Source organism: Centruroides vittatus, unplaced genomic scaffold, assembly GCF_030686945.1.
Source record: "Centruroides vittatus isolate TY-2023 unplaced genomic scaffold, ASM3068694v2 contig_400, whole genome shotgun sequence".
NCBI lineage: Eukaryota > Metazoa > Arthropoda > Arachnida > Scorpiones > Buthidae > Centruroides > Centruroides vittatus.
In genome coordinates, this window is record NW_027122215.1 from 2,235,834 (window position 1) to 2,250,288 (window position 14,455).

General features: G+C 30.8%; 1 protein-coding gene across 3 annotated transcripts in view; it reads right to left on the reverse strand.

The window, feature by feature from the left end:
* LOC136976436 (sodium/hydrogen exchanger 7-like) overlaps positions 1-14,455 on the reverse strand; it is a 55,699-nt gene that overhangs the window by 13,100 nt on the left and 28,144 nt on the right. For all 3 annotated transcript variants that reach the window (XM_067271704.1, XM_067271703.1, XM_067271705.1), the window contains exons 3-5: positions 7,149-7,226; positions 6,997-7,073; positions 1,480-1,577 (exon numbers count right to left, since the gene is read on the reverse strand). In XM_067271704.1, coding sequence (XP_067127805.1) covers positions 1,480-1,577; positions 6,997-7,073; positions 7,149-7,226 — 253 coding nt within the window. The remainder of the gene's footprint in view (positions 1-1,479; positions 1,578-6,996; positions 7,074-7,148; positions 7,227-14,455) is intronic.

Consider the following 14,455-nt stretch of genomic DNA (forward strand, 5'->3'; position numbering starts at 1 on the left):
TGCAAAAGCAAACAGTCTAGGGGCATCAGACTTGATCTATAAATTAGCACACAGGCAGGAAACTAATAGAACACAACTAGACAATGCACCCAGAGATGCTCCAGTGGATAATCCTTCATGGTGAGAATTAATTTCTTGTAGTAAGGTCGTGGCTTACAATTGTTGCATGCATAATACAGTAAGACCCCGTTTAACGTGGGGGATGTGTTCCTAGATGACAAAGCGCTAAGCAAAACAGCATTAAACGAGACCATTTTAACAGAGTAAATACGCTCTTTTCCTAAAATTCTAACCTGGCCCTTTTCAGAAAAGGTTGTGCATTCCTGTATATAGGCTGAAACTAATTTAGCTTGAGCAACACCTTAAATACTTTTTCCAGCAACACTTTAATTTCTATAAAAAAAACATTTTTGACCCTTTTCAAAGGTCTGAGTCAGGTTTAACAAAAAGATTTGAACTGTCTTCTTAAACTAACAGTCTTTCTTAAATATCAGAAACTTGTTAAACATCTCCATAAATGGCCCCCAAGATGGAAATTTGATTTTCATTCAGCATTTGTTTTCTGATGTGAATCAAAACCAAGAAGAATTGTATTGTGCAATAATGTATGATATTTGGGGGTTGTAACAATAGATTTATGGTTATAAGGTAGTGCAGTACACTGTAATAATGTACACTATCTGTAAGAATAAACAAATGTTTAATCAATAATGTATTGTGTATTTTTCTGGGCCGCCTCACAGATGAGAAATGTTAGCTACAGTTTCTAAAATTTTGCTACAACTTTTTTAGTAAAATTAGCTAAAATGCTACAGAAAATTTTTTCCAGCTTAAACCATGCCACTGCCCTCTTGATATAGGAGAGGAAGTTAAACCCAATTCACAACAGGCTATGTTAATTAGAACAATAGTAAACATGGACCAACTCAAGGTACTAAATACATTTGAAATTTTTAAAACAGAGAAGGACAATGTATAAATTTTAAGGAGGAAAGGTGCATTTAACAAGTGTGGCAGGTCCTGTTCAATACATAGTCATGAAAACTGTTTTACAACTTTTAAACTTGGATGCATCTTATTGGTCAATTTTAGAGGATTTTAAATGGAATTTTATGTATGAGCTGTTTTACATTTGACATATTCAAACATCGAAACATTGGGCATTCCATCTATTTGAAATTTACGACCTGAAGCAAGTCTCAGAAGTAGACCGAAAACATTTGTATTTTCTGGTACATAATATCAAGGTGGGGAGTTTTTACATTGTAGTATAGCTTTGTTTTTGGAGTTCAGAACATTTTTAAAGATAATTCAGAAAATGACTTTATGAATGTTGTGAACTGCTTTAATGCAAAATAATATAGTTAGTTTTTTTTAATAAAAAATAGAATCACTACAGCAAATTCTACCTATTCTATAAAAAAATTTTACTGACAAATGATTTCATATTGTTATTGAGAATTTAGTAAAAATCCAAACCTGGGTCTGTAGCAGATATAATGGCACCAAAATATAAACAATCATTAAATGAAAATTCCAGATGAGGCATTAATTGCAAGAAGGCATACATTACAGAACTGAAATGAGTTGTTAAATAATATTAAATTTTAATAAAAGTACAACTGTCATATTTATATAAACATTTATTATTTAAATAGTCTAATTAATCAAACTTTTTAATAGTTAATTTTATATATACTGTGTATACATACACAGGGTCACCAGAATCACTCAAACATCGTTATAATTTTAAAATTTTACACTTTCCACATAACATGATTGTTGGTAGTTCGTTACTATAGGACAGTGTTTCTCAAATTTTTGGTCCGCAACCCCCCTTTTGCACTTAAAAATTTCAAAGGACCCCCGAATAATGAGTATGTGTAGAAAAACATCCCAGAGGGAGGATGTTAATTTAAATTCAGGAGAAGTTAATATCTTTTGTTTAATTAATTTAGCCCATGTTGAAATTTCTCTCTGTTGCATGTTGCTTTGCATTGAATTTTTGTCTATGTTAAGACTAATGAATTTTTAAAAAAAATTATTTCTTTATTATTCACAAACAAAATAAATATATCAAAAAATATAAAAAGAAAAAAATTATATTTTGGAAGTTAATCTAGTCTCAAAATGTTCCGATTCAGCACAACACAGTCCTCAGAAAAACAAGCAAAACTTACCACTCACGACGGAAAAAAAAAGTTTCGTTCAAATACTGGCACATCCTTAAGTACCCTCTCATGATCGCGCCAGTGCTGCCAGCTAAAAACTCATATCAACTAAAATAATATCGGAGTAGCCCAAGACATAGCCACAGCACTAGTGAAAATTCGAATGTGCGGACTGAAATGCTTTCGGTTGATCGACGCTCTACTATATTTCTAACTTTTCTACAGACGCAGTGCTGCTAGTGAACACCCATTCCAAATGACAATGTTGTCCTATCATAGTTTAGGCAGAGAGTGGAACTCTGGGGATTCCCCAATAGCGCACAAATTCATGAATGTTATATTTAGGGTCGTATTAAAATATTTATATTGTTTTTATTATGTATATGTGAAATTTATTTAAGTATAAATTATTTATATATCTTTTATTTTATTACTTCTAAACATGAATCCATAGTAAATTTATAAAATATTTTAAAAAAATTGATCTGGCATCAATTTTTCAGTGACCCCCCAAATATCCTTCGCGACCCCCACTTTGAGAATCACTGCTATAGGAAAAGTTTGCTGCCTGCAGAGTAGCTACCATTTGTTTTACAGCATAGCTTATAAAATTTTGAATGAAGAATAGTTTGTTTAGAAATTTTCACCATTCAGTCTTCTAAAATTGCTGTGCAAGACCATCAGAAAACAATATTCAAATGTCTTTCTAAATAAGGATTTTCAACTGTATGCATAATACAGCTTAAAAAAAATAATCTGGAATCAACAGTTCTTAAAGTACTGTTATTTAAATAATCAAATGCAAAGGCAAGAAATGTAAAGCTCAAACAGTAAAAATGTTCACTTCTAGACCAAGCCTTTGAACCATCACAAAGGTGAAGAAACAGGTAGTGGGACCTAACCCTATTGTCCAAAGTGAAGTTGCTAAGCATAGAAGGATTTCTCAAACCACATTAACACCACCATTCACAAACTTGCACCTTCAAATAAGAAAAAAGATGAAAAGTACATAAGCTTACTCCAGAACACTGAAAAGACAGGGCCACCAATGCTAGAATATTGTACAAATGTCATCTAGCAAGAGATAAGACTGAATGTTCTCATACTGACAAGTCTTGTGAATATGTATGTTACTGCAATGACCAAAGAAAAATTGTTACATTAAACATGGGGAGCAGTTTCAACAAGAATGGCTGACTTACTACAATGAAAGTTAGTCTGATGATTTTATGAGTGTAAGCAGAATGATCAGACAAGCATGGCTATCTTAACAGAGAGGAATGCCAGACAGTTGCCTGAGGCCTTACAAGCATAAGGGCCATATGCTTGTTGATGAAAATTGGGAGACTCTTCCTGCATTCTACAGAAAAATAATTTCAGGCAACATAAAATCTGTGTTTAGTGTAATTTCAAAATTGAGTGTGTTCATATGCATGATGGTGACCAAATGTGCAGGACAACATTCATTTTCAAGACAAACTTAAAAAATAATCAGCTTTAAGCACAATGGAGTATTAGCATTTGCACTGACAGTCACTCATGTATGTCTACTTGAAGATGGAAGTTATAAAGCAGTTCTCTGCAAAGAAATTTCATAAATGTTTGTGTTCAACACTTAATTACTATTATTTATTATTATTATTGTGTTGGGTTATGTGAGATATACTCAGTTAACACCAGTGGCTGTGTACTATGCCGGACCAAAGTCAAGGCATAGTAACCAAAATTAAAGAAGTGTATCAGTGTGTGTCTGTATTCAGGAAATTCACAATATGACATGTATTCAATATAGTGGCCTTCTGTAGTGTGATGTATGTATTTCTATTCAATTGTAATGTGCCCAGGGCTTTTGTGTAGTGTATGTGGTATCACATCTGTAGAGGAGAATAACAGGTACAATAAGCACCCTATCCATCCTCCACAGATGCCTTATTTCCTGGGCAAGTTCTGTGTACTTGCTGACTTTTTCAGTGCATGTGTTTTGTACATTGCGAGTGTTTGGAATGGATATGTCTATAATGTATGTGATTTTATTGTGTTTGTCAATGAGTGTGATGTCTGGTCTGTTGTGGTAAATTGTTTTATCTGTGATTATGGCTCTGTCATAGTACATTTTGTGCATGTTGTTTTCCAATACTGTCTGTGGAATGTATTTGTAGTATGGTTCGTGAATGTCTACTAATTTGTGTTTCTTTGCAAGCTCTTGGTGTATTATATTTGCTACTTGATTATGTCTGTGTAAATAATCTGTCTGTGCCAAGAGCTTGCAACTGGAAGTGATGTGTTGTATAGTTTCTGGCATGATGTGACATTTTCTGCATGTGTCATTATTATTATTATTATTGATCTCACACTGTGCTATTTCTGAATGTATGGTTTACCAACCAAGTTTAATTTTTGTGCCCAAGAACAAAGTTAATGCAGAATACTACATTAACAGTTTTAAAATCATATTTAGAAACTGATTTGCCAAAATTGCATCATCAGAAATTAATAAAAAAACATTTTCCACCATGATAATGCATTGCATCACATTGGTTCTTCCAAATAGTGGGAAATCAAGTAGGCAAAGAAGAAATCTGATCAATTATATACCCAACGAGGAGATCTCTGTTAAATCACCCAACACAATCAGACAAATTCCTTTGGCTTTTTAAAAATGTCACAAGGCAGTTCTTGTGTTGAACTTGAAAAGTGCTGGACGAGGAGTGGACCAAAGTAACTCCTGAAAGTGACAAAGTTTTCAAAGCATGGAAATAAAGAGCCATGAGACTTATAGAGTTCACAGACAATGTACTAAGCAAAGTAAGTATATTCACAAGCACATATTAAAGGATAAAAATTAAAAACAAAAAGGAGACAAAAAGATTCTGATGATCCTCTGTATATATATATATATATATTATACACACACACACCATAGTTTTGCAGAATGACTGGCATGTCAGTCTATCTGGGGAGACAATAAAATCAGATATTTCCATATGGTAACCAGCATGCCTGTTTAAGTGAGGTTATACATCCCTCTCTAGAGGGAGCAATAAAAATAAAATGAACAAGTTATTCATTTTAAAACTGTGAAACTGTCAGCATTACATCAAAAACTACAATTATATGTTTAATTTCTTCATTTTGTCTTCTTTCTAATGACATAAAATACTCCTGAAATTCTGAAAGTGCTTTTTTTAATGTTTATTTTAAGGTAATTTGATCCAAAAATACACATATTAAATTTAAGAAACTTGCCATAAATTGTCTCAACTTAAATTTCACACAAAGTTAATCAATATGAGAGGAAGGTTTTATTCTTAAGGTCAAGGTAGATGGTCAGTGTAGCCCACACTGACCAACTGCTACTATTACTATTAATGTCAATAAGTCATTGTTTTATTATCTTGTGAACAAAAACACTCTTCCTAATTTTAAGTCAGTTAAATTACAATGTTGTTATTTTATTGTACTGGGAAGAATGTTTTCTTTAACATTTAAATAGTTTTGTTAGATCTGATTAATTTTTATATTTTAGTCGCAGTTTAACTGGCATGCCAGTAACCAGAGGGTTTTCGGCATGCTGGTCTCCTCTGGTTTTATGCATCATTCTGGTCATTCTGCAAAAATACAGTATATATCAAAACACATGCAATTTCTAAAGTTTATGAAATTTCATGAATTAATAATTGTTCAACTAATATAAATATAGTTGCCAACCATCAGTGTTTTGTATGTTCCATCAGTGGACAGGCCACTTTTCCCTCTTGTCAGTGTTTTTAAAGAATTTGATATTAATCACAAACACTTCATTTAACACTAATATATATGCTGAAGACATTGTGTGTATTTTATTATGAACAACTGAAGTGAATCAGAATGACATTTTCAGATTCCTTCAATTGGGAAAGCACTAAGATTAATAATTTTATATGTATGAGAATTATGAGAATTTTAGCTCAAATGTGATAATTTTAAATGGCAGATAAGATAAATTGCATTGTCAATTCTGGTAACTTTAGTGCCATAATGTTGGCAGTTAAATCAATTATGGCCAACTCATCAGTGGAAGGAAATGAGTTACTTTTACAGTTATACCAAATAATTGAGCAGTGCTATAGTTTCTTTGCCCAAAAAGAAGAAACATCTGATTCATCACTTAAGAATATACAGGCAGTATAGTATGAACTTTCTCAAGAAAAGAACCATTATTATCAGTCTTACTATTTTAGAAAGATTTATAATCTTTGCAAAATAGTAAGGCTGATGATAATTTTATGCACACAGCAATGCAGGGCAGTCCTTCAATACTGTGTAGCAAAAGGAAAAGATATTCAGTATGGTAAGAAAAGACAGATAGGAAATAAATAACCAGAAAAATTATTGTGTTTAATAATTGCAGTGAAAGTCAATAAACTGGCTGACAGCAACTGTCACGAGTATGTTTTACCATAACAAAAGAAATTATTAACAAAACAAAAACATTGCACAAAGGCATATAACAGAAGGCACTCATCATGCAATATGAAGATTCATGACACATCAAGAAGGAACACATCATAAATCTAGGTGTAGATTTATGACATGTACTGTAAAATATTTGACCTTTATTAAATTGTGATGTTAAAGAGTATAAATCTATTACCATACTCTTGACAGTGATTACGGCAATAGCTTTATAAGATATCATATATAAGCATTGTGCAATATCAATGTTAAAGAATTTCTTCGCTTTTTATGCTGTCAGCATTTTTATTTTTATTTGACCAACATCCCAGCTATTCCCCATTCTAAAGGTTGGCAAGTATGTATACAGAATGTTCTAATTGTGACTTACCTAGTGACAAAACATGATATAGTTGTTCCCACAAAAGCATAAGTCATAATTGTTCCAAGATTTCTGAAGAAATGTTTCTATTTAGAAAAAACAAGTTTAAGTACAAACTAATTCTAATTGTAAATATGATAATTACCATAATATCTACCTACTCTTTTAAGACTGTAACCAGCATTAAATATAATTGGAGGCAGAATAATGTTAAAAAATATTTCTGGATCAAAAGTTGCCTGAAAATAGTGTAATATTCATATACAGGTAATCTATTATAATAATATAATTGTTAGCACTTATTATTATTAATTGAAATTAATACAAATGCTTATCATCATTGTAAAAACATTAATTTCAATCTTTTTATAGTATCAATATTTTTAAGAAATTAAAAAAAAATTTTAATATGATGTTTTGCAAAAATTATTGAGAAAATAATGATCAAATTCACTTTTCAGCGAAACTATTAACTTATTACTTTTGATTTCTTGTCAAGTAAACATTTTAAATTAAAAATTATTTACTATAAACTGAAAACACTGTTTTCGATATCAAATATTTTCTTTACAATTAGATAAAATAAGCCTTTAAACATAAAAGATTACAAAAAAAATTACCTTCACTATTTATAGAGAAAAAATAAAATATAGTTTGAGATTGTTTCTTAATTTACATATGTGAAAAGTTTTATTTAACATTTTCTTATTTGCTTCATGCAGTTGTTTATTTAACATATTTAATTTTAAATATTCTTGAAACCGTGTTTTATTATATGTTGAGCACTAAACACAAGACTGTGTTATTTATCAAACACTTGGCTTTATTCCACCTCTATTAGGTAGACGAGGTTTTATTTCACTCGTTTCGGGCATTTCTCCCCTCTTCAGTCAACTAATAAAATAATATATACTACATAAATAATATAACATATATCGATAGATAACACAGAAATTGATTTTGAACGTACCATTAATTCCTTGAACACAAGGGTGCGCTTGTACAGCACAATTTGGACTTCAAAGTTACGACGACAAGTGTACAGGTTCTACGTACAGCTAATTAAAATGTAAAATTTCTTTAAAATTATATAAACGTACAGGCTTACTTTATAAATTTCAGTATATTAAGCATACTCGATATCTTACTTTTTGAATTGAACGCAATAAATCTTTTATCTTCTTGTTGACAAACTTCATTATTATTATATCTTGACATAACACCAAATCCAAACACTTATTACTTTAGCTAAAAAAAACTCATTTTTCATGTAGCACTAGTTCATTATTGGCATCTGTTTGTTGATCATTTGCATATACTGTTGGTCGTGACGATCTGAATTTACATAATTCACTTCATAGCCAAAAGCAGCCAAATTAAACCAAATCCTCCCATAGTCAAAACCAGCTGAACCTCTTTCTCTAAATTCCTTAAATATGTTTTTTATTTTTTATATTTTATAACTATAATATTCGCAACCAGTTCTTATTTATATTTATACATAAAAATTTTTATTTATAGAATTACTGGAATTTATGATAGCCACACTCTCTTTAAATTTTCTATTATAAGCGTACTTTTCTTTATATAAAATTTTTGCACCATCTTGATCTATATTACAATTATTAAGTAGACAATGATCATGAAATACAGAATTTAACAGATTATATTTTAAGTCAGCAACGTGTTCTTTTAATCTGATATTTAACTTACGTTTTGTTTCTCCAATATAAATACTAGCATTCTTACAAGTACATGGAATTTCATAAATGACATTCTTTGTTTCTTTAACTTCTGTTCTATCTTGCTGTATACTGTTTTTATTTTTTAAACGGGATTTAAGTTTTTCATATTTAGGTGCAAGTTTTATGTCTACCTTCCTTAATTCTTTATTAACCTCTTTATATAATCCTTTTACATATGGAAAACTAATATATTTTACTCCTGAGCCTTGTTTTTCTCTTCTTTGTTTGTCATTGCTGTTTGTTTTATCATTTATTTCTTTTTCCCATTTTTTAATTAGCTAATTTGGGTATCCATTTAATACGAATTTATTTTTTAGTTCTTGTATATGTTTAGACATAATATTTGACTTACTGGTTCTATTTTTAATTTTTCCGTATTCCATTGCAAAGACGATATCTTGCCGATATCTAATACTGATGAGCACTTTTAAAAGTGCTCATCAGTATTAGATATCGGCACGGTTTCAAGATATGTTGATGATATTCTGATTATGTACAACATTTCTGAAATCACAATTAACCAGATAGAAGTCCTTATAAATAATTTAAATAAGCGAATTCAGTTTAAAATAGAAGAAGATAGTATTAATAACAGCATTAACTATTTGGACGTTAAAATTACAAGGAATGAAAATAGTGTTGAATTCGAACCTTTTAAAAAGCCTTGTACCATCAATACAACTATTAAATATAACTCTAATATACCTTCACATATCAAATAAGTCGTCTTTGCAATGGAATACGGAAAAATTAAAAATAGAACCAGTAAGTCAAATATTATGTCTAAACATATACAAGAACTAAAAAATAAATTCGTATTAAATGGATACCCAAATTAGATAATTAAAAAATGGGAAAAAGAAATAAATGATAAAACAAACAGCAATGACAAACAAAGAAGAGAAAAACAAGGCTCAGGAGTAAAATATATTAGTTTTCCATATGTAAAAGGATTATATAAAGAGGTTAATAAAGAATTAAGGAAGGTAGACATAAAACTTGCACCTAAATATGAAAAACTTAAATCCCGTTTAAAAAATAAAAACAGTATACAGCAAGATAGAACAGAAGTTAAAGAAACAAAGAATGTCATTTATGAAATTCCATGTACTTGTAAGAATGCTAGTATTTATATTGGAGAAACAAAACGTAAGTTAAATATCAGATTAAAAGAACACGTTGCTGACTTAAAATATAATCTGTTAAATTCTGTATTTCATGATCATTGTCTACTTAATAATTGTAATATAGATCAAGATGGTGCAAAAATTTTATATAAAGAAAAGTACGCTTATAATAGAAAATTTAAAGAGAGTGTGGCTATCATAAATTCCAGTAATTCTATAAATAAAAATTTTTATGTATAAATATAAATAAGAACTGGTTGCGAATATTATAGTTATAAAATATAAAAAATAAAAAACATATTTAAGGAATTTAGAGAAAGAGGTTCAGCTGGTTTTGACTATGGGAGGATTTGGTTTAATTTGGCTGCTTTTGGCTATGAAGTGAATTATGTAAATTCAGATTGTCACGACCAACAGTATATGCAAATGATCAACAAACAGATGCCAATAATGAACTAGTGCTACATGAAAAATGAGTTTTTTTTAGCTAAAGTAATAAGTGTTTGGATTTGGTGTTATGTCAAGATATAATAATAATGAAGTTTGTCAACAAGAAGATAAAAGATTTATTGCGTTCAATTCAAAAAGTAAGATATCGAGTATGCTTAATATACTGAAATTTATAAAGTAAGCCTGTACGTTTATATAATTTTAAAGAAATTTTACATTTTAATTAGCTGTACGTAGAACCTGTACACTTGTCGTCGTAACTTTGAAGGTCCAAATTGTGCTGTACAAGCGCACCCTTGTGTTCAAGGAATTAATGGTACGTTCAAAATCAATTTCTGTGTTACCTATCGATATATGTTATATTATTTATGTAGTATATATTATTTTATTAGTTGACTGAAGAGGGGAGAAATGCCCGAAACGAGTGAAATAAAACCTCGTCTAACTAATAGAGGTGGAATAAAGCCAAGTGTTTGATAAATAACACAGTCTTGTATTTAGTGCTCAATATTTAATTTTTTGAAGATGTCTGAAATAACTCAGAAATGCTTGACCATTAATTGATTTTAAGAAAGTCGTTTTGGATTTGTCATTCAAAAACTCACCACTAATATCAAATAGCTCCATGAATCTCTTCATGCAATTTTCTCGTGACAACCATTTTATTTCAGTATGAAGCAATAGTCTGTTGTGTTCAGCATTATCCTCACAAAATTGTTTGAACAGACATTCACATTTGGCATTTGCTTTGATAAAGTTGACCCATTTTATAACAATGTATTATCTCATTTAGAGCAGGTGAAAGCTTTTTAGAAACCAATTTCTCTCTGTGAATAACACAACGTACAAACATGTCTGGGTTGTCATCTTTCATTAATTTTAAACAACTGTGTTTCTTGCCCACCATAGCAGAAGCCCCATCTGCAGCACGGGTTATATTTTTCATTGGTATTTGAGTTTTATCTAAATACTAGCAGATAAGCCCGGCGTTGCCCAGGCAAAAAATAACAACAAAGGTTAAGATTATTAGATTATTTCGTACTTCTAATTTTTCTATTACATTATATTATAGCCAGTTGAAAGGCCTTGATGCAGGCATCGGGGCATGCGCATGGACTCTGGAAATTCCTAGCTTTGCCATTATGCTTTTCTGGTGCTCGATACACCGACACAGACTGCCCATTTTTTCAGTAGCAGCAGTGGTGTCATTCCGTGGTATAAATAATAAATTCATATCAATAATAAATTCCTATTACAAATAAAAATAATAATATACTGAATTATATTGTAAAAATATAAAATAAATATAAAATAATTTATATTATTAATTTAAATAATAGCTAGGGACGCCCTAGTGGCATTTTCTGGCATACTGTGACAAAAACCATCTGGTTTTTTGATTTTATATAGTAGAGATTTTTAGCTTATTGTATATATCAATAGTAGAAGTTGTGGTTTTTAATGTTTCACAGATCATCATCTCTATTAAATTCGCCATTGTCAATATATCTTAAATAAACCATCAATACGGCTCATCGTCTCTTAAAGTTGATTCATCCATCTGTACTGAGAATTCTCTTGCTCTCAACTTTTCAATTAGTTACATTTCTACATCCTTAGCCATCGCATCTATTTATTCTCTTATTAACAGTGCTATTGCTTCATAGCATGTCTTTCACATCATTGTCATCTTTTGCCAGAACTTTGAGAAAAACTAATATAGCTGGCTTAATTAAATTCTCCACAACAGTAGGACTTTTCCAGATTTAGCTATGAGCAGAGAAATTTCGTAACTAGCTTCAAGAGTGCGACTTTTGTTAGCATTTTGTCCAGAGAACAATGAACTTGTTACAAATCTTTTTTTTCAAATTTCTACTTTAAATTCTTAAATTGGTTCAAATCATAGTTCACACAAGTGCTATGTTTTGTCTTCTAATGCACTTCAAGACAACCTTTTTTCATAGATTTATTAGTTGAACATGACACATGTTGAGTTATAGTTGATTTGTATTAGTGTTGCAATCCTTTTCTCAGAAAATTAGAGTTGCCATATCAAAAAAAAATATTTTTGACAAATGCAATGTTTTAACATAAAAATGTAACAAATATTAATTATTTGCCCATTGCCCTCCAAAACATTCAAATTGTCACCTCTAGTAGGACATACACCCCACGTTGAGAAACACCAGATTAGAGAATCGATTATTGGAATTCCTTTTTATAGGGAAAGATTCATATATCTAATTATTTTATATTATTTTGAGTTTATCTTTTATTGTAATTGTATATAAGGATTTTATTTTACTTTTACTTAATAAATATATAGTTAAACAACTTATTTGACTGATTGTCATTTGCCTAACTCCACCATCTTACCCATGATAAAAATAGTCCCTCCTTAAATTCCGGAAGTTCTGGAACAGGCTGTCAATTATGACAAGCAAATGTTTCACTGCACAACACACAAGGGGTGCATCACTACAAAACATAAATGCAATAAAAGTGTGGCTATAGTTTCACTTGTGTCTTAGTTTGCATAATTGACTAAGTGGTGTCAAGAATCCTGATTTCCAGAGATCTAACCGATCTTTTGGAATATAAACAGTTATCACAAATGTGTGACAGGGTTGACCGGAACCAAAGAAATTCACATGTGAAATAAAAAGACAAATTTCTTAGTTGTGCCATTATTTATAATTATAAACAAATAATGCCACTTAATTTACACTTTATTGTTTTTATCAAAAAGAGAGAAACTGGAATGTTAATTTCCCTGTAATAAATAAATAAAATTATGTTGCAGAACATAGTTATATTAAGATGGATTATTAAGTTTTTTTAGAACAGAAAAATGTGGACATTATTTAATTGATAATTTTTTTAATAATAAATTAGATAAAACTTTATTAGAGGCTGAGATTATAACAGCCCTCTCCAATAAAAGTCTCTGTCTAGGCAATTGTTTCAAAAGTAACAGGGAAGACCTTTTCCCAATATATATTATGTTGGTCTTGCACTAAATGATAGTGCCAATATCTGTTCCTTGTAGTCCTTTTATTGGAGAGAGCTGTTATACTCTCAGCTTCTAATAAAACTAGGGCAACACTGTCAATTACAGAATTGTAGCACTGAAAAAATATATATACTATTCTCTTTCAAGGCATTCTGAAATATCAAGTGAGATCCTGGAACAGGCTGTCAATTATGACAGGCAAATGTTTCACTGCACAACACACAAGGGGTGCATCACTGCAAAACATAAATGCAATAAAAGTGTGGCTAAATGTGCAGTTAAGTTTAGGTTAGCAATGATATAAACATAATTTGATTTGCTAGACAATGTCAAACACCACAAACCTAATCATTATATCACTGCCAAATCAAATACATTGAAATGTGAGAATTCAATAGGAATAAAACTTTTAATCACTTCATGAGTCAAAAAAATGTAGCTTTAGTAAAAATTTATACCAATTATAGTACTTGTAACTAGTGGTGATATTCGAAATATTTAACAAGGGGTTCGCTAGCAGAAAATTTTTCCCTGACAATCACCGACAAATGAAATGGAAGTTTTGAATAAAAATAAATACAATACCTTTTCTTGCAACCGTATATCTAACAATCAGTGGCGTACTTGGAACGTAACGAGCCATGGGTGAAGGGCAGGTAACGATAATACTTTAGGGCTGTTGACCTTTTTTTTTTTTTGTTAGGCAGGGGTAATCTTTACCGTGAAATGGCACTTCTGGAAATACACACGTGTCATCATCTCTCAAGATACATTATACTTTTTCTTTTGCTGTCCATCTGTCCATAGCCCGACACGTGTTCGACAGCCATCTTGTATTATCTCGCGCGCGTGGCATTCTGGGATCTCTCTTATGACTGGATCAAGAACTCTCTTGAATCGATCGCGATTAAACCTCGATTGAAATGGTCGAGAGAGATCGCACCTAGACATACTCCCTGACCTTGCTCACAATCTAGATTGAAATGCTCGGTACGAACGGGGTATAAGGCTCTAGTTTAGTAGTATTACAGAGTATAATACGCATATTTTAATATATTTTTTTAAAAAAAACAAACCCACTGAGAAATGTTCCGTGTGTTTAACAAGGTTCGGGAAACTGAAAATTTTAACAA